This window comes from Aureobasidium subglaciale (assembly GCF_000721755.1).
Source record: "Aureobasidium subglaciale EXF-2481 unplaced genomic scaffold scaffold_0, whole genome shotgun sequence".
NCBI classification, from domain to species: domain Eukaryota; kingdom Fungi; phylum Ascomycota; class Dothideomycetes; order Dothideales; family Saccotheciaceae; genus Aureobasidium; species Aureobasidium subglaciale.
The window spans coordinates 1,562,445-1,583,832 of NW_013566995.1; the positions used below are offsets into that span (position 1 = coordinate 1,562,445).

General features: G+C 51.1%; 13 protein-coding genes across 13 annotated transcripts; 7 read left to right on the forward strand and 6 right to left on the reverse strand.

Moving 5' to 3' along the window:
- Positions 1 to 61: 61 nt before the first annotated feature.
- Positions 62 to 2,371, forward strand: AUEXF2481DRAFT_600 (uncharacterized protein; the record flags this gene model as incomplete). The annotated part of the gene is made up of 1 exon (XM_013493655.1): positions 62 to 2,371. One exon carries the CDS (start codon positions 62 to 64, stop codon positions 2,369 to 2,371), a length of 2,310 nt encoding a protein of 769 aa, XP_013349109.1.
- A 419-nt stretch (positions 2,372 to 2,790) lies between these two features.
- On the forward strand, positions 2,791 to 4,846 carry AUEXF2481DRAFT_152550 (uncharacterized protein). Its single transcript, XM_013493752.1, has 2 exons — positions 2,791 to 3,703; positions 3,814 to 4,846. The coding sequence occupies exons 1-2, from the start codon at positions 3,050 to 3,052 to the stop codon at positions 4,600 to 4,602; spliced, it is 1,443 nt and encodes a 480-aa protein (XP_013349206.1). The 5' UTR covers positions 2,791 to 3,049; the 3' UTR covers positions 4,603 to 4,846.
- Positions 4,847 to 5,052: 206 nt separating this feature from the next.
- AUEXF2481DRAFT_602 (uncharacterized protein) lies at positions 5,053 to 5,592 on the reverse strand (the record flags this gene model as incomplete). Its single annotated transcript, XM_013493658.1, has 3 exons — positions 5,053 to 5,157; positions 5,257 to 5,381; positions 5,535 to 5,592. The coding sequence occupies 3 exons, from the start codon at positions 5,590 to 5,592 to the stop codon at positions 5,053 to 5,055; spliced, it is 288 nt and encodes a 95-aa protein (XP_013349112.1).
- On the forward strand, positions 5,529 to 5,917 carry AUEXF2481DRAFT_152544 (uncharacterized protein). The gene has a single exon (XM_013493753.1). It carries the CDS (start codon positions 5,585 to 5,587, stop codon positions 5,825 to 5,827), a length of 243 nt encoding a protein of 80 aa, XP_013349207.1. The 5' UTR covers positions 5,529 to 5,584; the 3' UTR covers positions 5,828 to 5,917.
- An 89-nt stretch (positions 5,918 to 6,006) lies between these two features.
- AUEXF2481DRAFT_695809 (uncharacterized protein) lies at positions 6,007 to 8,237 on the forward strand (the record flags this gene model as incomplete). Its single annotated transcript, XM_013493754.1, has 2 exons — positions 6,007 to 7,235; positions 7,338 to 8,237. 2 exons carry the CDS (start codon positions 6,007 to 6,009, stop codon positions 7,978 to 7,980), a joined length of 1,872 nt encoding a protein of 623 aa, XP_013349208.1. The 3' UTR covers positions 7,981 to 8,237.
- Positions 8,238 to 8,284: 47 nt separating this feature from the next.
- AUEXF2481DRAFT_24991 (uncharacterized protein) lies at positions 8,285 to 10,674 on the reverse strand (the record flags this gene model as incomplete). Its single annotated transcript, XM_013493756.1, has 2 exons — positions 8,285 to 10,404; positions 10,494 to 10,674. 2 exons carry the CDS (start codon positions 10,672 to 10,674, stop codon positions 8,285 to 8,287), a joined length of 2,301 nt encoding a protein of 766 aa, XP_013349210.1.
- Positions 10,675 to 11,686: 1,012 nt separating this feature from the next.
- Positions 11,687 to 12,892, reverse strand: AUEXF2481DRAFT_24992 (uncharacterized protein; the record flags this gene model as incomplete). Its single annotated transcript, XM_013493757.1, has 1 exon — positions 11,687 to 12,892. One exon carries the CDS (start codon positions 12,890 to 12,892, stop codon positions 11,687 to 11,689), a length of 1,206 nt encoding a protein of 401 aa, XP_013349211.1.
- Positions 12,823 to 14,951, forward strand: AUEXF2481DRAFT_152654 (uncharacterized protein). Its single transcript, XM_013493759.1, has 3 exons — positions 12,823 to 13,151; positions 13,208 to 13,808; positions 13,860 to 14,951. The coding sequence occupies exons 1-3, from the start codon at positions 13,108 to 13,110 to the stop codon at positions 14,913 to 14,915; spliced, it is 1,701 nt and encodes a 566-aa protein (XP_013349213.1). The 5' UTR covers positions 12,823 to 13,107; the 3' UTR covers positions 14,916 to 14,951.
- Positions 14,952 to 15,795, reverse strand: AUEXF2481DRAFT_152609 (uncharacterized protein). The gene has a single exon (XM_013493761.1). The coding sequence runs from the start codon at positions 15,602 to 15,604 to the stop codon at positions 14,987 to 14,989; it is 618 nt and encodes a 205-aa protein (XP_013349215.1). The 5' UTR covers positions 15,605 to 15,795; the 3' UTR covers positions 14,952 to 14,986.
- Positions 15,781 to 16,974, reverse strand: AUEXF2481DRAFT_34950 (uncharacterized protein). Its single transcript, XM_013493762.1, has one exon. The coding sequence runs from the start codon at positions 16,760 to 16,762 to the stop codon at positions 15,878 to 15,880; it is 885 nt and encodes a 294-aa protein (XP_013349216.1). The 5' UTR covers positions 16,763 to 16,974; the 3' UTR covers positions 15,781 to 15,877.
- A 677-nt stretch (positions 16,975 to 17,651) lies between these two features.
- Positions 17,652 to 19,302, forward strand: AUEXF2481DRAFT_34953 (uncharacterized protein). The gene is made up of 3 exons (XM_013493763.1): positions 17,652 to 18,184; positions 18,238 to 18,662; positions 18,713 to 19,302. Exons 1-3 carry the CDS (start codon positions 17,911 to 17,913, stop codon positions 18,842 to 18,844), a joined length of 831 nt encoding a protein of 276 aa, XP_013349217.1. The 5' UTR covers positions 17,652 to 17,910; the 3' UTR covers positions 18,845 to 19,302.
- A 104-nt stretch (positions 19,303 to 19,406) lies between these two features.
- Positions 19,407 to 20,315, reverse strand: AUEXF2481DRAFT_609 (uncharacterized protein; the record flags this gene model as incomplete). Its single annotated transcript, XM_013493665.1, has 1 exon — positions 19,407 to 20,315. One exon carries the CDS (start codon positions 20,313 to 20,315, stop codon positions 19,407 to 19,409), a length of 909 nt encoding a protein of 302 aa, XP_013349119.1.
- A 110-nt stretch (positions 20,316 to 20,425) lies between these two features.
- AUEXF2481DRAFT_152614 (uncharacterized protein) lies at positions 20,426 to 20,928 on the forward strand. The gene has a single exon (XM_013493764.1). The coding sequence runs from the start codon at positions 20,535 to 20,537 to the stop codon at positions 20,850 to 20,852; it is 318 nt and encodes a 105-aa protein (XP_013349218.1). The 5' UTR covers positions 20,426 to 20,534; the 3' UTR covers positions 20,853 to 20,928.
- Positions 20,929 to 21,388: the final 460 nt, after the last annotated feature.

The following is a 21,388-nucleotide window of genomic DNA, read 5'->3' on the forward strand; positions in this document are numbered from 1 at the left end:
CCCCTCCACTTTCCCTCTCTCTTCAATTGCCTGACAAGCAAGAGACAGCAACACGCGCAACATGTCCAATCTAGGCCTGGTCGACCACTCGCCCTTCAACGCCGAGCCCGCCGCTCCAATCCCTACCGCCTCCAATCTGATTCTCATCGACAACTACGATTCATTCACCTGGAACGTTTACCAATATCTGTGTCTCGAAGGTGCAAGCGTCACCGTCTACCGCAACGATGAAATCACCATCGACGAATTGATTGCCAAAAACCCCACCCAGCTGGTTGTCAGCCCTGGTCCTGGTCATCCCGAAACAGACTCCGGCGTCAGCAAAGATGCCATTCGTCACTTTGCTGGAAAGATTCCCATCTTCGGTGTGTGCATGGGCGAACAATGCATCTATTCTGTCTTTGGTGGCACCGTCGAGAAGACTGGCGAGATCCTCCACGGGAAAACTTCGCCTTTGCGACACGACGGCAAGGGTGTCTACGCAAACATCCCTCAGGACATTCCCGTTACCCGCTACCACTCGCTTGCTGGAACACACCCAACTCTCCCCGAATGTCTCGAAGTCTCTTCTTGGATTGCCGTTGGCCCCGACGGAGGAAAAGGTGTCATCATGGGCGTGCGCCACAAGGAATACGTTATCGAGGGTGTTCAATACCATCCTGAGAGTATCCTTACCGAAGAGGGTAGACTGCAGATCAAGAACTTCCTGTACATGCAGGGTGGTACCTGGGCTGAGAACGAGCGCCTACAGAAGGAGGCAAAGTCAAAAGCACAACCCGCAAAGTCCAATGGACAGCCAAAGGACAAGCAGACCAACATTCTCGAAAAGATTTTCGCCCGTCGCAAGGAATTGGTCGCTGCTCAGAAAGAGGTCCCTTCTCAAAGACCCGTCGATCTTCAAGCCGCCTACGATATGGACCTCTCGCCTCCTCTGATTTCCTTCGCCGATCGTCTCAAGCAGTCCCCTTACCAACTGTCGCTCATGGCCGAGATCAAGCGTGCTTCGCCTTCCAAAGGCATCATTTCTATCTCCACATGCGCCCCTGCACAGGCTCGCATCTACGCTTTGGCTGGCGCCAGTACAATCTCCGTCCTGACTGAGCCTGATTGGTTCAAGGGCAGCATTGACGACTTGAAGGCTGTACGTCAAGCTCTGGTTGGAATGCCCAATCGTCCTGCTGTCCTCCGTAAGGAATTCGTCTTCGATGAATACCAGATCTTGGAAGCCCGCTTGGCCGGTGCCGACACTGTTTTGCTCATCGTCAAGATGCTCGATATCGAAACACTCCACAGACTCTACAAGTACTCCCGATCTCTCGGTATGGAGCCTTTGGTGGAGGTCAACAATGAAGAGGAGATGAAAGTCGCTGTCGATATGGGCTCAAAAGTCATTGGTGTCAACAACCGCAACCTTACAAACTTCGAAGTCGATCTGGAAACAACCAGCCGTCTCATGTCACTTGTTCCCAAAGAGACTGTTGTTTGCGCTCTCAGTGGTATCGCTGGTCCACAAGACGTCACTCCCTACCAGAAGAACGGCGTCGGTGCCGTTCTTGTTGGTGAGGCTCTGATGCGTGCAAAAGACACAGCTCGGTTTATCTCTGAGCTTCTCGGTGGTAGCGTCAAGTCTGATCGTAAGGAAGCTAAGAAGTCACCTCTGGTGAAGATCTGTGGAACACGCACACCTGAGGCGGCCAAGGCTGCTGTGGAAGCTGGCGCAGACTTCATCGGCATCATCCTGGTTGAGGGTCGTAAGCGTTGCGTATCTAACGAGACTGCCATTCAGATATCGAAGGTTATTCACGAAACAGAGCGTGGCAGATTCAGTACAGAAGTTACCGCCGAGTCATCACCAGTTTCCGCAACGAATTACTTCGACCACACATCGGCACAAGTTCTAACACACCCGCGACATGCAAAGCTTGTCGGCGTGTTCCAAAACCAGCCTCTGCAATACATCCTAGCACAACAGAAGCTGCTTGGTCTTGACATCGTGCAATTGCATGGATCCGAGCCCATTGAATGGGCGTCGCTCATTCCTGTTCCCGTCATCCGCGCTTTCCATCCTGGTGATGCAGGCCTTGCTACTCGTGGCTATCACGCCTTACCTTTGGTCGACTCAGGTGCTGGTGGCTCCGGCGAGCAGGTGGATTTGAGCCAGGTCCAAGAGCTTCTACAGAAGGATAGTGGTCTAAGGATTATGCTCGCTGGTGGTCTCAACCCAAGCAATGTGAAGCAGATGTTCAGCAGTCTGGAAGCACATATAAGCCAGGTTGCGATATTGGATGTTAGCAGCGGGGTGGAAGAGAATGGTGAGCAGAGCCTTTCAAAAATTCGCGAGTTCGTTACTACCGTCAAGGCGGGCCCTTGATCGCATCATGGCGAGCTAATAGAACAAAATATCACATTGCCCCAGATTTGAACTAGTTTCGCAACCAGATTTGCTCACACCTACACTTCTCCGAGCCAAGAGTCCGCGATAATGTCTCTTTAGAAGCTCATGTTTGTTCGCAGCAGCGCCGTCGATCTGACATTCTATCTCAACTTGTAAAATGCTCTCGACAGCATGTATGATATCAGTGCGTAGTTCACAGTGGTATGCTTGAGCGTCGCTGCCTTGCTCATGAATGCTGGGGTCACTCGTAGCTGTTGGATTGCTTCGTCCCAATTCACTCTCCTAGAGCATCCAGGTCACACATTGGCGACTTCCTTCACTCTTGCCTCTGAGCCCATCTCTCCCGATTGAGCGCACCCGACAGGGAGGCACTATATAAGCTTTGCTCTAAGTCTTTCCTCCTTCTAGCTCACACCAACACCCAAACTTCTTCTTACCTTTGACGCTTCTTGAATTATCCCACAACCACCTCATACTCCTATCCTTCCTCAACATCTAAGACCTTATCATCACGTCGGAGTTATTCGACAGTTTCAGCCACGACTCACTCGGCATCCAGCCGCGCCTGGCGATCTTTGCTATTTGAACCGCTTCAAGATCTTAAGACTCCATCACCAACGTATCATCTAACAAGAACGACAGTCATTCGACAAGATGGCACCCAACAGGCTCAATAACTATTCGATCTGTTTCTCTGGCACCTTCGAGCACGCCGAAGCACAACTCAAAAAGTGGACAGAGGCCAATGGCGGATCCTACGAACGCCATATCTCGCCCTCAACCACTCACTTGATCGTCACCAAGGCCAACTGGCGCGCTCGTGTGCCTGAGGTGGAAGCTACACTCAAGGACAAGAGTGTCAAGATCGTTGACTACGAGTGGTTCGATGACAGGCTACGTCTGGGCGGCCGCGTCTCGGAGACCAAGTACCTCTGGACTACGATCGATGAAGAGGCTATCAAGCAGGAGGCCAAGGAAGCTAAGCTCGCCGAACGCGAGGAGAAGCGAGTTGCGAGGGACAAGGAAAAGAAGAAGAGGGACAGCAAGCGTATCGACTGGGGTGGTGCTCTACTGCAGCACACCAACGCCGTTGCAAGAGTCACGGATAGCGACTCCAGCGAGGATGATAGCGAAGACTCTTCGAAGCGCGAGCTCGCTGAAGAATTTGCTAAGGGAGCCAAGCAAGCAAAGAAGGATCTCATGAGCGATAACCACCACATCTACATGGATATAACTGGCTTTGTCTACGACATCTGTCTCACCAAGGCAATGGTCGAGCTCAGTCGTCTTGACAGAGCTTCCATCACCGTAAGTAACTCACTGGATGGAGGGAGCGCCTCTGACGGTCTCTCTCCTCACAGTGTCCATTGTTTCAATACTATCCTACCTCGAGACAGCCTTGCTAACCCTCCTTCTAGCTCTACGAGACCAACGCCAATCCTCACAGCTATGCTGTTGTTGTCAAGATGGCCGAGAAGGACCCTCAAGACCACGACACCACCACCGTTCAAGGCGTTAACTTCGCCACTGCCTTCAAGTGTTGGAGAGACAACTTCAAGACGCTTACTGGCAATGAGTGGAACAATCGCATCAAGAAATGTTCCGATCAACCTGCCCTGGCCCCTCTACCTCGTCCCAAGATCGCCATTTTTGCTCCCAGCAAGTCTTCGCCTCTTGGTAAGCTATCAAAGCTTACAAAGAAGGGCAAGGAAAACGAACAACAGCAGTCGGACGAGCCCACGGCTGAAGAGCTTCAGGAGCGTCTCAACACTGCCTTTGTCCGTCAAAAGTATCGCTACCGTCTCCCTTCCGAGGACAAGCCTCGTGGGACCATGCCTGACGGCTCTCACTACAAGCATCAGGACAACAAGGCCGTCTATGATCTCTTCGGCAAGACTGCTGACAGAGGCGTCGAGGCTATGAAGACCAAGGAGGAGGCCAAGGAAGAAGCCAAGAGACTGAAGAAGTTGGTCAACAGAAAGAAGAAGCCCATTGAGATTGTGATCATCGACAGTGATGACGAAGAAGAAGATAGTGAAGAAGACGAGGAAAGTGATGAGGATAAGGACATGGAGGGAGGAGAGGAACATGGCTATGTCGCCGTCAACGCTGTAGGCAGTGACGTCGAGACGAAGGTCGTCGACACCGCTGGACCTCCCATTGACCAAGACTTCGCCATGGTCGACGCCCCTGCTGCTCAGGTTTGATCGGTCCTTCGAGAACAGCGACTTGCCGGAGAAAAAGTTCTTGCATCCAATCGGGCCAGTATTTGAGGACGCAGCTGAGCAGAAGAGCGGCAACTACGTCTTGTACAATTTAGAGGAGAGCAGATTGCATCGGACATGCTGGAGATTTTGATACTCACGAGCGTGGAGTAGATACTGAGCATTACCATTTTCCTTTATACCAATCACATAACGAGTGCATCACTTCAGGAGCCTTCTGTGCCTTCTGTTCCGATCCCCATCTTAGGCCCACAGCTTGCTGCAGAGTTTCTGGTGGCGTTTACGGAGATGACTAGAAATTGACCATGTTCTTTTGCAGAAATATAGAGAAGCAAGAGAAGAAGACGCTCAATGTGATTGTTTGGCAGAAAGAGGCCAGGGGAAATATGTATAATGTCGAAAGAGGGATATTTTGTATGTTTCGGATCCTCTCTAGTTGCTTCTCTCGCCGCCCTTTGCAGCTCTCAGCTCATCCATCTTTGCGACGCGCTTCTTGAACTCTTCGTATTGGCACTTTTCGTACGAGTGTCTCTCGTTCTGTAGGAGTGTCAGAGCTATGTCCGGAAATAGAAATTTGATCGTGTTTAGGATAGGCGAGGGCGGAAAGAGGTCGATCGATAGAGCGGAGAGTCATACCTCGCACTTCCAGGGCAGGTAGTACTCGTTGTGTCGGCAGCGGTTCAGCGGGATCAAGAGGTGGGCGCAGGTGTCTCTGTATGGGATGGGGAGTCTGGCGTCGGACATTTCCTCGCGGGAGGCAGCTAGACAGAAACAATAACATCAGCACGCGTAGTCTATCATCACAATTGGCGAGTGCGGTCGTGAGATTGAATTGCGAGAGGAAGGCGTTTGCGCGCAAGTCGAATCGTGGTTGTCGCGGGCGCGATTGACGGTGTAGAATCGGGAGGACGTACTGGTCGAAGGACCACCTTCGAGGCCGACGGCATGCTTGATTGTTTCGGTGATGGCCATGGTTGTGATGTGTGGAATTGGAGAGTCTCGACTGGCAGCAGCTATTGCTATGGCCTTGGACGTCGGTCGGGTGAACGCCAAGAGCTTCGAGAGGGAGCCCGGAGCCGGGAGCCCGCAGCGGAGCGGAATTCGCAACGCGTCTCACGTCTTCCTCGTCAACCGTGTCTTCCTCGTGTGTCGCATTTCACATTTCACGCTGCATCGGAGCGTTGCTATTACCATCTGCAAATATTGACGACGCTTGCATGTGCTGAACGCCGGTCCCAGTGCAGCAATCACCCTGGCCAGCATTCACGCTAGACTGGCTTCAATCCACTGTCGCTCTTTCCCAACTCGACCCAGCGTCGCAAGCTTGCCCTGCTGCTTCAGCCACTCTCATTCGCGACTCCCCCCTCGTTCGTTGCGTAGCCGAGCATGACGGACAATCGCATCTACTCGGCTACCTACAGCAATGTTCCAGTCTATGAGTTCAACATCGAGGGCAACCATGTCATGCGTCGTCGCTCAGACAACTGGATCAATGCAACACACATTCTAAAAGTCGCAGACTTCGACAAGCCCACCCGCACCCGTATCCTCGAGAGGGAAGTCCAGAAAGGAACACATGAAAAAGTTCAAGGTGGATATGGCAAATACCAAGGCACATGGATCCCCCTACCTGAAGGTCGCAATCTGGCAGAGCGTAATCGAGTACTGGACAAGCTAAGACCCATCTTCGACTACGTCCCTGGCGACAGGAGTCCACCGCCTGCTCCTAAACACACAACTGCTGCTTCCAAGCCGCGTGCGAACAGGAAGCCCGTCAACAGAGCTCCTGTTCTGTCACACATCTCCGAGGATGTAGAGATGTACCACCACTCAGAGACGCCAGACAATGTCACGGTGGCCTCAGAATCATACATGGACGACTACAACTATCCGCCGGGCTCCCGTAAACGAAAGCATCCAGAGGACGACGTCTCGCTCGCTGACCAGCAACATCAACTCTGGGCCGAAGAGCTGCTCGACTACTTCATGCTGCTTGAACAACCAAATGATCCATTCCAACGCCCCCCTGTACCTCCGAACGACATCGACCTCGACCGACCGATTGATGAGAAGGGACACACTGCTATGCATTGGGCTGCTGCAATGGGAGATCTGGCTGTCGTGAAGGACCTTATTGGCCGTGGCGCGAACATCAATGCTTCCAGCAACAATGGTGAGACGCCATTGATGCGTGCTGTCATCTTCACAAACAACTACGACAAGAGCACAATGGACCGACTGGCTGGCTGGCTCGTCAACACCGTTCCTATGGTCGAGTGGTTTGGCAGCACTGTCTTTCACCACATTGCTGGCACAACATCTTCAAAGTCAAAGTATGCATGTGCTCGCTACTACCTCGATTGTATTCTTTCGAAGATGGCAGAAACATATACTCCTGGGGACATTGAGCATGTTCTGAACATCAAAGATCGTAACGGCGACACTGCCATTCACATTGCTGCCAGAAATGGTGCGAGGAAGTGTGTACGAAGCCTGATCGGCCGACATGCTTCAGTCACTATCCCCAACGACTTAGGCGAGACAGCAGATGATCTGATCATACAGCTAAATCGCCGCAGAAGAGACGGTCGTCATCGTGCCATGTCTTCATCGCCGTTCCAGATGGACCCCGCTATCCACCACAACCCAGCAGCTAACCTCGACCCAACTCTCGACACACCTTCCTCGAACAACCCACACCTTCCCACCGCGCCTAGCAACGCAGCCCTACCTACAAAACCTCATCACACTTCCGAGGCTGCCTCTGCACTAACGACACAAATCTTCCCACTTCTACAGTCAAAAGCAGACAAACTAGCCGCAGCCTTTGACGCCGAAATCAACGAACGCGAAACCGACGTCGCAGAAGCCGAACGCGTAGTCCAAGTCCGCACTGCAGAAATCGAAGCTCTAAAGAAACAATCAATGTCCCTCGCCATGAGCGATCAAGAAGATGAATTCGACTCTCGTCTCCAACGCTCCCTCAACAACTTGATCTTACAATGCGAAAGCCTGATTGAAGATGAGCAAGCCGCAGAACTCCAACACTTGTTCCGTCAAATCAGCCAGACACAGCATGGTGATATGGAAATGAATGAGTATAACGATGAAGGCATGGAGAAGTTGAATCTGTTGCTTTCTATCAAGAGGCTAAAGGAGCAGAGGTGTGGGTTGGTGCGTGATGTTGTTGCTTCTCAGGCGGAGGCTGGCCTGGGGGATCGACAGAAGGAGTATCGAAGACTGATTGTGGGGGCATTGGGGGTCAGGGATGAGGATGTTGATGGCATGTTGCCTGATATTGTCGGAGAGCTCGAGGAGTGGCAGGGTATGGATGGTGGTGTTGGTGCTGGTGCTGGGTGATTAACGTAAATGGGAAGCTACAGATGCACGATGGGATTGTTGAAGAAGGAGATGGACAGATGCGAAAATCCTTTTTGTGTATATGGGAAGGGCACTTTTTTCGTCAAAACGTTTTCACTTTTCCTTCACGGCAAACTCTTTCTCAAGGAATTGTACGAGAATACAAAAAAAAAAGAACTTTTCATACCTTTTCTTACTTTGTACGGCTGACTGCTTTTCTCTCTTCGTACTTTATGCTTGAAACGGCTTTGCTTCCGGATGGAATTGCCGTCCAGAGCGGACCTGTACATTATGCATCTTTCCACTAAGCCTTCTTCTTGCGACCTGACCTCTTCTCAGACTTTGGTTCCTGCTTCACCGTCTTGGCCTCTGTTTTCACAGTCACTTCCATGCTAGGCAGTTCCATTTCTTCATCTAGCACCAGTTCTCCTTGAACGATGCTCGCACCCAAAATGTCCTTCTTGTACACCTTCACATCTTGATCCTGCAACTCTGCTGCTACATCGTCGTCCTTGTCTGCCCCTATGTATATTGTGATGGTACTGGTGTCGAGCTTCGAAAGAGGGCCAGTAAGCGGGTTGGTACCCCCAGCTTGTCTTACAATCGCCATGACATCGTCCCAGCCTTTCTTGTATGCCAAACGCTGTATGGGTGTGACGTAGATGATCTCATCAGTGAAGATGGCAGTGCGATCATGATGACTAGTCGCTTTGAGTTCTTCGGGTAAGAAGTCGGAGGTTTCCAGCAACATGCCTGCGTCGACTGACCGCGAGACCCAGTCGTCCGTGACTATGGTCTTGCCCAGAGTCAGACTGTGAAGTAATTTCGGTGTCTTGAGAAGTTCTCCGTGACCGACACAGAGAAAGTTTGCAAGTTTGATATCCTCTGTCCGACTTGCACCTTGGGCTTTCAGGAACTTCATCAACTGACTCCTTTCATGTGTCTTAGTGTTCGAGAATATGATGATCGGAGCGTCGCCAGTATACTGGCGGCCAATCACCGAGGGTGAGCCAGACGGGGCCCTCTCGCTGTCAATGCTTTTGTGTCTATTCGAAACACGTCTGGAGATGGTATTTGGTGTCGGGTCTTCGTCTAAACTCTTTCTGCGCGAGGAATTGCGTGTAGGAGCAGATCCCGAGGGCGTTTCGAGGCCCTTACTTCTGCCCGAGCCGCGTTTTGAGGCGGTACCTGTCGGAGTTGCTTCGGTGGTGCTGACAGTCTCTCCGATGATTTTGGCTCGTTTGATTGACGAAGTGACCGAGGCAGATACCAAGACGGTCTTTCTCTTTCTACCAGGTCTATTCGTAGCGGTTTTCACTTCGCCGTGGGGTGAGATTGGACTGGGCGCAGCAGCAGCTGTGTCGTCGCCGTCTGTATTCTCTGCGGATGGCTGCTGCAGCAAGGCCGGGCTGGGCACAGTAATGGCAATATCATCAGCGTCCTCGGCCGTTGCAGGTTGGTTGTTGTTTGTGATCTGATCGTTGATGATGTCCATTGGCGAAGCCGTGCTCTCGGGTTCGTTGATGGCCGGCTCTACCGACGGTGGGATGGCCTGGGGCTCTGGTGAGGTTGTATCCTCCAGAGGCTCCTCGATCAAGGATTCCTCGTATAGCTGACTTGGAAAGGAACTGAGCCTCGACTTTTTCTTCGGAGGGGAATCAGGCGGTGGCACTTGCGAAGGAGGGTTGCTCCCGTTCAAATTTGACACCAGCGTGCCAACTTCTTCGACAGTGATGCTATCATTGACTGATAGAGTGCGCTGTGATGGTATACGGAATTGAAGTACCTCTGAAGGAGAGGTGTTTGGTAGCTCGCCGGTGTGGATATCCGGCAGCACGTCGACAGGGCCCTCGAAGCCATCTCCATTAGGGGCTGATTCTGATCGGGGCGACAGAGGCTCGTTCAAGGGTATACTTTCAGGAATAATCGACTCATGTTGCGACCTGATTCGGCGACGGTTGGGCGTTTCCTTTACTATTTGAGACTCACTGGTGACCGGACGAGGCGTTGGGCTCAGGTTCTCACGACTGGTTGAGAACATGTGCTGTGACTCCTCGGCTGACATATCACGACGGGCGTTCATCGGTGGTTGAACATCCTCATCGTCGGTGTCGTCGTCGGTATCATCATCGCCGCTGTCATCTTCCTCCTTGATTCTTTCACGCTTGATCTTGCGAGAATCGACTCCGGGGCCGGAAGACTCAACTTGTACATCCAAGCCGGTAGGATCAAACGAGACCTCGATACGAAATATTTTGTGCTCAAACTCAATCGCATCTCCGTTGCGTAAGAGGACGAAGTAGTGCCTGTCATCTGCCGAGAAGGGCAGACTCACGCGAGAGAGCAGCTGATGAGCAGGCGAGATTGGCACGATTTCTGTGTCCACTACATCCGAACTGAACTTGATCGCGCCTCCCTCGAATTCTGTCATGAGCTGATTAATTTACTGGAGTGGAAGTGGACAAAAGTATTCTTTGGTTGAGATGGTGGGGCAAATGGAATGGAAGACTTACCGAATTGACACACCCAGTCGTACCTAACCTGAGTCTTATCAAAGTATTTGGTGAGTTTCAAGGCGCCATTCGGGGCTTCCTCTACGAAGATCGTCTCGCGGGTAAGTGAATCAACTTCTTGTGACTGGCTAGCGATAGTCTTGCCATCAGAGCCAATCAATGTAAGAATCCAGGAGGCCATTGTAACCCATTTCTAGCTGAGGAAACAGGAGGGATGATGGTGCGGTCACGAGACGCGAAAAGAGTGTATGCAATCGCGTGACAGGGTGCGATTGATGGTGGGAGACGCGACGGAAATAAAATGGTGACGGAGTGAGTTGCCTGTGACGCGCGCATGTGAAAGAGCTTCCCCACACTTTCCGCCAGCACGGTTGGAGGGCACCCTGTTCAATCAATTTCTACTATGTCAAGCACAAAATGTTGCTGTGAATGTCTAGTATTTTGTTTTCAGTCTAGGTTCAAGCCTATGAGCCAGCTGAGTATCTAGATTACTATCTGGTCGTCGCCAAGTATGGGTTCTCGACGCGCTGACAGTAGCGGCACCGGTGAGTAATCAAATCCATGTCAGCAACCTTCAATGAAACCGCCCTCCAATGCTCACGCCAGCCCTTCTGTCCTCTTTGCGCCATGAGAGCACACCCTCTCTTGATATTGGTCCCGCTGGATCCGAATTGGAAGCTTAGATGGCTCTGTAGTTGCGTCGGCCTGCACAATATCAGCTCCGAGGGCCTCCTTGTATCGGAACTAGACATCGTTGAACAGAGATTTTGTGATATAATTTGCTGACCAGCAAGCAAAAGGTGGTTTTCCTGATGGCCAGAAGATCAGAAGAATGCCACGGAGTGGACTACAAAAGCTTTCGTACACATGTGAATGTACGGCATCAACCAGGAAGCAGCGACACCATCAAACACGACCAAGCATAGCGGGGAGTTTGAACGGCCGACAAGACAGATAGTTGGCTTCGACACGCCAGTGCACTCCAGACGGACGCCTTCCGGATGGCGGCTCCCTTCTCTGCGCCAATCGACATGTATCGGAGGCGATTCTGAGTTCGTCCGATTCAGTAGATAATCCCATGCTGAGACAAGGTTGTGGATATCTTGTGTATAGCTAGAGTCGGTGCTGTCCGGGAGAGCATCGCCGTGAAGATACGAGTTCCAACGCGAGGAGGAAGAGATGTCCAAACACTCTTACTCTTGCTTCTCCTCGACCTCGATCTTAGTATCATCATGTCTTTGGTAGAGATGGATCTGGTAACGCATGTTCTCCAGGTCAATAGGATATTTCAGATCCTCATCAGGCAGTCTGAACCATCTTGATTCGTCAGACAACAGCTTCTGCCACTGATTGGGTGCACCCTTCTCGGAATCCTTCTTTGGCGATAGCAAAGTGTGGTCAAGAAGCCATTGCATGGGGTACTTTTGCGAGGCTCCGTTGAGTGTGACGGTAGAATAGCTTCCGGGGCTATCTACCACGAGCAACAATGAACCAGGGCGCATATGAGCCGTCAAAGCGTACAGAAGCCTCTGAGTCTTGGCTACCGAAGCACTGTACAGCTCATTCAAAGTGAACATGATAGTGACGATATCGCTGTCCGCAATGAGATTCTTGATTCCTGCTGCATCGGTGTCCAACAGATCCTGTTGCTTGAAGCGCGTGCTGAATACCTCGGAGGGTAGTACAGCCTTGTTGGCAGCCTTTGCAGCAGCGGAAGCATAGTTTGACAAGAAGGGAGGAGTTATGACGCCTTGATGAAGGTCGTGCATGACCTTATCCCAGCTGGCAACATCAACACCGTGGATATCAAGCTTCGAGATGTTGGGCTGCGGTTCATCGTCAGCAGAAGGTGTATTGTCTCTGAGATATCTGAACCAGCCAGCTAAGCCCACAACCTCGGCACCTGCACCGCCACCTAGACAGAGGATGCTGAGAGGCTTAGATGAATCTGTGGTGATCTCCAGGGTCAATTGCTTTTCGAGCTGTTCAGACAGAGCTGATCCATCGTTGTTCGTCTCTTTGTTGGCTGATGGCTTGCGGTAGAGTAGGTCGGCTATCTCAGGAGAAAGATCGGAGAAAATTTGAGCATAACCCAATGCTCTGCTTGGACTCCATCTTGCAGCATAAGCCTCGAGGTAATCCTCTTTTCCGAATGCTGTGGCAAAGTCGCGGTTGAAGAGGTGACCTTTTACTTCTTGCAGAATGTCTTCAATCTCTGCGGGCGAACCCTTGTTACAAGCATCACGGAAGACATTCAGCAGAGACTGTTGAAGAGTGGTTGAAATAGCATTATCTTGTTGGTATCCTTTCTCGGTCGGGAGCGGGATAGGACCTTTATTCTGCTTGACGGCTTTCTGGCGCCTTTGTAGCGGCTGCCACGATGACTTGTCTCTAGGCATTCTGTTCGATATCTGTGAATTTGATGTTGATGTGCAAAGTAAAGATTTAGTTCGCAGAAGCTGCGAGAGCAGTGTCGCAAGGCAAGTGCAGCCGAGGCGCGCGTCATGCGCAGCCGAGCTACAGTTGCAGCACGAAGACCCCTGTACCATCGCTACCTGTTATCTTCGCTATATCATCTTAGAGCTCATTGTTGAAGACATCATGGCCGACGTAGATGACAAGGAAAAGGCCGAGAAGCTCGCTGCCGCGAAGAAGCGCGTACGTAGTCTTGAATCTCCGTCTATGCTCGTGTGCTCCTGAACTGATTGATTGAGCCAGTTCGAGGAGTTGAAGAAGAAGCAGAAAGGGAAGAAGGGCGGAAAGAAGAAGGCTGACAAGACTGATGCCACGGAAGAGAAGGAAGACACGGCCGCAGAGACTCCAGCAGACAACGAAGCACTAGATGCCGATACCGATGCCCCCGCGGAAGATAACCCCACCGAGGACACGCCTGTAGTCGCAGACACAGCAGAGGTTGTGAGCGAGGGGACAGGGGACGATAAGGCTGAAGAAGCGGCAGCGGAAGAGGCAGCCTCAGAAAGGCTGTCGCACGAGCGCAAGCCATCGCAATCCGAGCAATCCAGACAACGATCTGCCTCATTCAGACAGAACTCTGGCCTCACATCTCCTAGCCTGTCTAAATCACCTGCTCTTCCACCCATCAGCGCAGAAGACGAGGTTCAAGACATATACCGCAAGCAAGCTTCGCGCATTGAGGAGCTGGAGAAGGAGAACAAGGCTCATCAGGATACGCAATCCAAGCTGCAGAAGGCAGAGGATGAGCTGGAACAGCTGAGAGAAAGCAGTGGCGATGTCGCCGAACTCAAGACCAAGGCTGCCTTGGCTGACAAGCGCCACGATGAGATTGAGAAGCTGGTAAGAGACGGCCAAGGGGCTGCCGTATGCCGCAAAACTGACAGGCTATAGACATCCGACTTGTCGTCGGTGCAGCGACAGCTCTCACAGGCTCAACAGCAAGTGGCTGACAAGCGACGCAAATCGAATGCCAGTCCTTCGCGCGAAATCCAGGCACAACTAGCATCCAAAACGTCGACCATCGAGTCGCTGGAGCTGGAGTTGTCAAACCTGAGAAACCAATACAACATGTCGCAATCTTCGGTTTCGGCTCACGAAGCTACAATCAAAGAGCTGGAGCAACGGGCCACCACAGCAGAGCAGGCTGCCGAAACAGCACAGAAAGAGATCGAGACACTGAAGGAGACCATCAACAAGCCCGTGGAGACGGAGAAGAGCGAGGCTGAAGATCCAGTCGCTCTGCAAGCAAAGATTACAACTCTTGAATCCGACCTACGTACCGCTCACGCTTCTGCAGACACTGCAGCCAGTCGCGCTACTTCGCTTGAACAAAAGATCGAGACCTTGACCAAACTTCATAAGGACCAAGCAAACACTCACGATACTCAGATCAAGGATCTGACCTCCAGACTCGCTTCCCTGAGAACCTCCCAAACCTCCGCCGCCAACAACACAGACTCCATCGCCGACGACGCAATCGACATGGAGCGTGAACAATTACAACAGCGCATCCGCGACTTGGAAGCCGAAAATACAGATCTCCGCCGTGGTGTATGGCGTGACCAGAGAGCTGCGTTACAACCAGATATCAATGACGCCTCGCCAGGATATGAAGACGTCGATCTCAGCAACCCTTACGCGGCGCCCTCGTCTGCTCAACGCCCTTCTGCTCGTACAGGCAGCAGCTTCCAAGATGTGCTCCAGAGTGGCATCAACGCGTTTACTGGTGGCCAGAGAAAGCAATCGCTGGGTCTTTTGAGTGAAGAAGACTTTGACGAGGATTCATTCCGCGTCGCTCAGGAAGAAGAAGGCAAAAAGAGGATCGAGAGGATCCGAGAAGTCAAGCGAGGACTCGAGGATTGGAGGGGATGGCGTGTGGATCTCGTTGATCTGAGAGCTGGAGGTCTGGGTGGTGGTGCAGCTACTGGACCTATGTTCGAAGTCTGATCATGAGCATCAGTACAACAATTCATACACACGATTCTTAATGCTTACCTGTTTCTCGGACACACATCGACTCAACTCGAGCTTCTGTGTTCTCGTCTTCTCTTCCTTCCTCTTTTTTCCCTGATCTCTTCTTGATCTTCATCATGCCTTTTCTCATCCTCTGCCACGCCATCTCTACCACCTTTCCCCTCATCCGCACCTTCCATCACCCTATCCCCCAACTCCCTAGTCCTCCCATGCCCTCTCCTAACACTAAACCTAACCTTTGGTCTCCTCCCCTCCCTAAACCTCAACCCAAACACAACCACCAAACTCGAATCCTCAGGATCTCCACACACAATCTTCAACTCCAACACACTAGGGTGATAATCTTGTTTCCAATGCACATGTTTGGAAGGCTTTTTGCGAGGTTTTATGGTCGAGGAGCCTGAAGAAGACGTAGGAGAGGGAAGTGAGGAAGAAAGGTTCAAGGGCGAGGGAGGGCTGGAAGGAGGATCTGGGTGCGGATGAGGATAAGGGTTCAAGGTTGCTAGGGGAGGTGGTCTGTGGTGTTGTTTATTCTTTGGGTATGGTAGGAAGTAGGATGGCATTTTCGAGAAAGTTGGCAAGAAAAGAAGAGAGAGATGATGTGAGAGTAGCATTTTCGTCGTTATATGGGTGTTTTTATTGTTGCCACTGTTGTAAGTCATAAGGAAGTGTGAGGGTGCCGTGAGGGACCTTTTAATATATCCTCGTGCGGATCTGTTGCCTGCTGATAGAGTGTCTTGGATGTGGTATCTTTTGTGATTTCGTCACGTGGGATGGTGTTCACATGTATTGTTCCTCTAGGCATCATCACGGGAAGCTAAGAATAGCTTGAAGGAGCTGTAAGTAGATTTATTGTGGTTGCAAATGGACAAAGTATCATTTGCTATCTAGTCTACTCTAGGAAAACGGTAGGGGGGAATGATGTCGAGATTTGTTTAGACGTTCTTTGCAATCCAAGCTTCAAGCTCTGACTCGGACAAGCCCTTAATACCAAGGAGCTCGTTATCGTTCTTCTCGTCCCAGAGGTTGCCGTAGCCATCTCTGAAGATGGATACCTTGATAAAGTCGAACATGGCACCACCGACATTTCCACCCTCCTTGCTCAACTCGGCATAAGCGTTCTTCTCTAGCTCGCCGAGGTCAACATTCTCAGTCTCGGGCTTGAAGTCAGGCTTGGCCTTTTGTGCAATCTTCAATGCTTGATTCTGGCTGAGAGCGATGGTTTGAACATAGACACCACGGTTCTTGGTCTCTTCAGGGTGCTTGAGAACGCCGGCAACAGCCTTGCCGATGTCAGAGAGCAGAGTAAAGCTGTGACGGCTATCCCCGTTGTCGAAGATTTGAGTCTTGCCCTTGAGATTTGCGCCCAGACCTAGACCAAAGAACCAATCGACGAAAAGACCGTTGGTAATCAAAGTATAGCTGATCTGATCTTGCTTGGCACGAAGGTACTCTTGTGTCTTGACCTTGCCGCCGAAGACTGGAAGGGCAGCGACTTTCTCGTTGCCGACAATGTTGCTGCCGAATTCTGAGGGAATGAAGCGTTGAACACCAGCAGCGATGGCGGCGTCGATCAGAGCGGGCTGCTCTTCATGCTTAGGGATTGCTGAGACGAAAGCTTCTTGACCACGGAGGGCGGAGACGACTGAGTCTCGAGAAGAAAAGTCGACTTTGATGGTCTTGACTTCGGAGGGCAGGCTTGAGGTGTTGCCAGAAGCAGAAAGAACGGTGACCTCAAAGCCTTGGTTGACGAGCTCCCTGACAATGTGTGGGCCCAGGTTGCCAGTGGCACCTGCAATTGCGACCTTTGTGAAAGCCATTATTTGTATCTGTGTGGTTTTTGTGGTAGAATATGTGACTGGATGAGTGTAATCCGTGTGTCGCTTGTGTGGGTGGCTTGATGGAGATGTGAGATTGGTTTGTGTGATGAGCTTACCATACCTGCGAGGGACCTACCTATTATATACAATCATCTTGTCGTCTTGTCCAAGCACATCATGATACGCCATTCCGCTGGATGATTCAACATCAGCAGAGACATTGCTAAGCCAATATGAGCCCAGTCTTGCGCTCTCTAACCAAAAAAGTCAAAAGCCCAAGGCGTTGCGAGGTCCAGCGGCGCATTTCCGCCGCATTTTGTCAGCTTCGTCATGCGAATGCAGTGAGCAGATGGTGCAATGTTGTAAGCTGCCAAGTAGGACACAAAATACCGACTGTTTGGCCTTCAACATAGAATTAAGCCGAGAATCGGATTGAGAACGTATGCTTCGATGCGGTATAAGAAACCGACGAAGGTGTTTCTAAGAGCACCGGGACGCCTCGAAGACGGAACACCGACATAGACCCTGGAAAGTGGTTGCGACTGCTTTGTCAGCCATGCGAACCACAGTTGTCATCCACCACTACTGACACCTGACTGTCCTCCTGCCTAGCGATGGTCGTCTTAGTCGAGCACTTGACGCATGGCAGCTTGAAGGGCCTGGATAGCTCGCTGACCACATGTATTGCTTCGCTCGATCTGCAGCTCGGGGCATCATCATACGGCCGGGTACGAAGTCGCTAATTTTCCGAACCCTGAACTCAAAGTCGACTTCGTGCATCATGCTGAAACCAGTCTGTCAAGAGGCACGAGAATCATCTCTAGAAGTCGCGCCATGCGTTTCATTACTGCGAGATTCACATTCAATTGACCATGCTGATTTCAACTAGGTCTGTCCCAACTTCATATGCATGTCTGCAGGAAAAGGTTTAGCACGGAAATGGCCAACTACTTAAGCGATCGATCCTCTTGGGGACCCCACTTGAAGAAGGCTTCACGTCCTGAAACCGCCATGACCTTGGTGGATTGAGAAACAGGCCTCGGTAGGCTCGTGTCGGCTTTGCAAACGATCCTGCATCTACTCTTGTCTCTTTCTCTCGATAATTTGACACCCATTGACCTCACCGTCGCGCCTTCGAAACCTTTGCGATGTCTCTGTTCAGCCTCTTCGGTCGACGAAATGAAGCCTCGTCAGCATACGACCTAGTATCCGAAGACGAGGACAAGCTCCTCGATGATCTCACTCGGACGACTAAGGCTGAGCTAGAGAAGCTCAAGCAAGCGAATACCAATCTGAAGCGTGTATTGGGCATCTTTGCTGGTTTCTTCCTGGCATTCCTTGCACTCGTTGCGTTCAAGAGCTGGGAATCACACGAAGATAGTCTAATGTACCCTCGCATCCTGAGGTCGCCCGTACCACCTAGTGAGTACACATATCCGAGGCAACTTGAACTGTACTCGCTGACGATCACGCAGTGCCCATGAACGTCCAAACCTTCGAGCGCAACTCCCTTTACGCTTCCCGTCCCTCCGCCGAATCCGATGCAGCCTGGAACGCACTCCTGCCAGAGGGTCGCGGCTTTGTGTATGTGAAAGAGTCGGAGAAATACTCTCTCCCCCCTGGCGAAAAGACCTTCTATGGCGAGATATACTCCGTTTCCTTATTCCATCAGTTGCACTGCCTAGGGCAGCTGCGCAAGTACTACTGGTTATTGGTTGACGGAGTCAAGAGCAACAGCACAAGTCTGAGACCCATGGTAGATGGACTGCTGGGACCTTCGGGCGAGCATGTCTCGCATTGCTTCGACTACCTGAGACAGACGCTTCAATGTGCAGGTGACATGGCATTGGAGTGGCCAAGGAAAGAAGAGGACGGCAGCAGGTTTGCAGTGGATGGTTGGGTAAGTTTCTGATACCTTCGCTCTCGCTCATCCGCTAATCATACGTACAGGGCATCCCTCACGAATGCAGGAGCTGGGATCACATCGTCGATTACATGAAGGGCTCTTACTTTAATCTCTCGATGAACAGTGAGATCGCGCCCGATCATCCTATGCACAAGGATGGCATGGCCAAGTTATGATACTAGACAAGCACAGAAACGAAATATAAGAGAAGAAGCAGGCCTTCTTCTTGTACAGCGCAACATGATCACAACCCTCAATTTCAAGACAAGACAGTGCATGTTGCTACTGGATCATGCGGAGATGTGTTAGCAGTGAAATGCTCAGCACCTATACGCACTACCATCAGAGCAGCGGAGAAAACAACATGCAATTCAAATAATCATCAACAAAGAGAAACTCGCCTGACACTTGATGTAAAGAGAGAAGGTACGCCTACGCCGAGCACATCAGTCTTCAGAACGGTCATTGCAAAAACACAGCTCGATATGTCAAATATGCGCAGAAAGTGGATACGCACGAGATAACGCTGTCTTTCCGTTGTTTCCCTACGATCGTGATCTAGTATATTGTCGCATAGCTCAAGCAATATCTGCCAAATACACGCGAAGCGGTGGCGATGTTCCCAAAAACTTGATTCCCCTTTCCATCCATCTCATCTATACCTTCTATAATCCTCCATCATAACATCAAAACTCTCCGCTCCACGGTGCAAGGCTCATGACTGCTTGGTCCTTGTTACTACCAGTCAGCAGTATATCTGCGGGGGATACTAGGTCCAGAAGCCATGGCAGAAACTTCTCTGAGCTTGCGAATTTCAGCAAGACCCCTGACGAGACCTTGGTAGTCTGATGGTCCATCCATGGAGATACTGCTACCGGGTGATGTGTCCTCGTCGATATTCCACTCGCGACGTTCGATTGGATTCGCTTGCTCGAATGGCGACTCCAATGGCGATTCCAACGGCGAAGGCTGAGTTGTTGAGGTCGAAGACGTTGAGAGCAGTGACTTGATGGAGGCTTTCGAGTTTCTTCGTGTTTGTTGCCAGATGTTTGTGTTGAAATTGGTCAGGACCGATGGTGTTTTTTTGATGTCTTCGCCGGTCCAAGAGTGGAGTGTTTCGTTGGAGTTGTAACTCACGGAAGGTGGGTAGTAGAGATCAAGACCTTTCAATGTGGTTGGTCTTGGAGGAGGCAGAGGTGCGGCTTGGGTAGATGAAGTAGTAGAGTCGCCGTTTGAACCACAGAGCATGAGTGTGAAAAAGCTTCTTGCCACTTTCTCTGCGACTCTTTTGGTGACGCTGCTCGATGTGGAACTGTTGCTGTTGTTTGTGGAGACGCTTTCATCGCTCGAAGACCCGCGTTTGTCCATATCGATGAGGCTGGACAACATGTTGGGCATTCTGCGCATGCGATGAGGACTTTTGTCCCGACGCATTTTAGATAGACAGATGGAGCATCGCAAGACACGCTCTCCGACGAAGGGAAAGGGGTTTTGCTCAAATTCGGACTCATCAAATTCTTCGATGGAGCTTGCTCTTGTCTCGCGACCGATCTGGCAGGCCTCAGTCAAAGTCAGGGGTTCTATGGCTTCGAACCAGGGATCTTGAATGTGCAGGTTGCTGACTTCGAGATCTGTGAGGGCCTCCATTTTTGATATAGTTGATGGTTGGAAGCGTTGTTTGAGTTGTGAAGCAGTTTTTTGCGATCAGAGTAGATGAAAGGTGAGAAAGAGATAAGTCCGTCTATGGCGTATGAATTAGGTGAGTAAGAGGCGAGATGCAGAATCTTCTCGTGAACCATCTCTAAAACACTCATTCACATCTCTTTCGGCGTGGCTTGGCGTCCCAGTATAGGCAGAAGATTTGATATGCGGAGTCTCCTGTCATGCAGCGATGCAGTTGCCGAAAGCGGAGTGGTTACTCATACTGAGATGATCAAAATTATCTCTTCGGATCGATCAAGAGACTCACTTTTGTCATCTTATATCGACATGAAGCCCGACCTGTTTTCTCAACTGCCTCTTAAGGTGATTTTCATAGTCTGTAAACATCTGTCCATCCGCAGTGTTGTGTGCCTAGTACAGAAGATCAAATCTCTTTACTCCTCTCAAGATCTGGTGAACCATTTGGTCACGTATCTCCCCAGACACCGGAAACCAAGTGTCAAAAAATCCGAGTCGGGCTGAGTTTGTTCGTCTTTCGCACTGCTTAATCAGAGTCAGGATTATCACTCATCCACGATATCATACATACCATACTTCGCCTTTCACCTCGACGACGAATCCGACGAAGCATGCTCCCGAGCATCAACAAAATGGAGCCTGACTTGATGGCCAGATTACCTCATCCTCAAGCGCCACGAGGCGGATGACTTAGAAGTAATCCTCTTCTCGTGGACCGGTCTTGGGTCTTGCGAGCATACCTTCTCGCCGGCATGGTTGACGAGCTCATGGCACTCGATCGAGAAGCTTCTTTGCACCCAACAAGGTCTACGCAGATTTCCGCGGCCGCCCAGAAACACCTGGAATGAAATATACGCGGCAAATACCATGCCGAAAGCGGCTTTGGTTACGAGAGCCGCGACTACTCGTGCTCACTTTCCTAGGTACACACTCACGCGCTTGCGGCAATTGCGACTTCGTAAACCTGGGGTGGGTGGTCTTTGAGCAGCGTGCATACATGAGCAGAGACACAGAGTTGGGACTGAGGCATCAACTTTGAC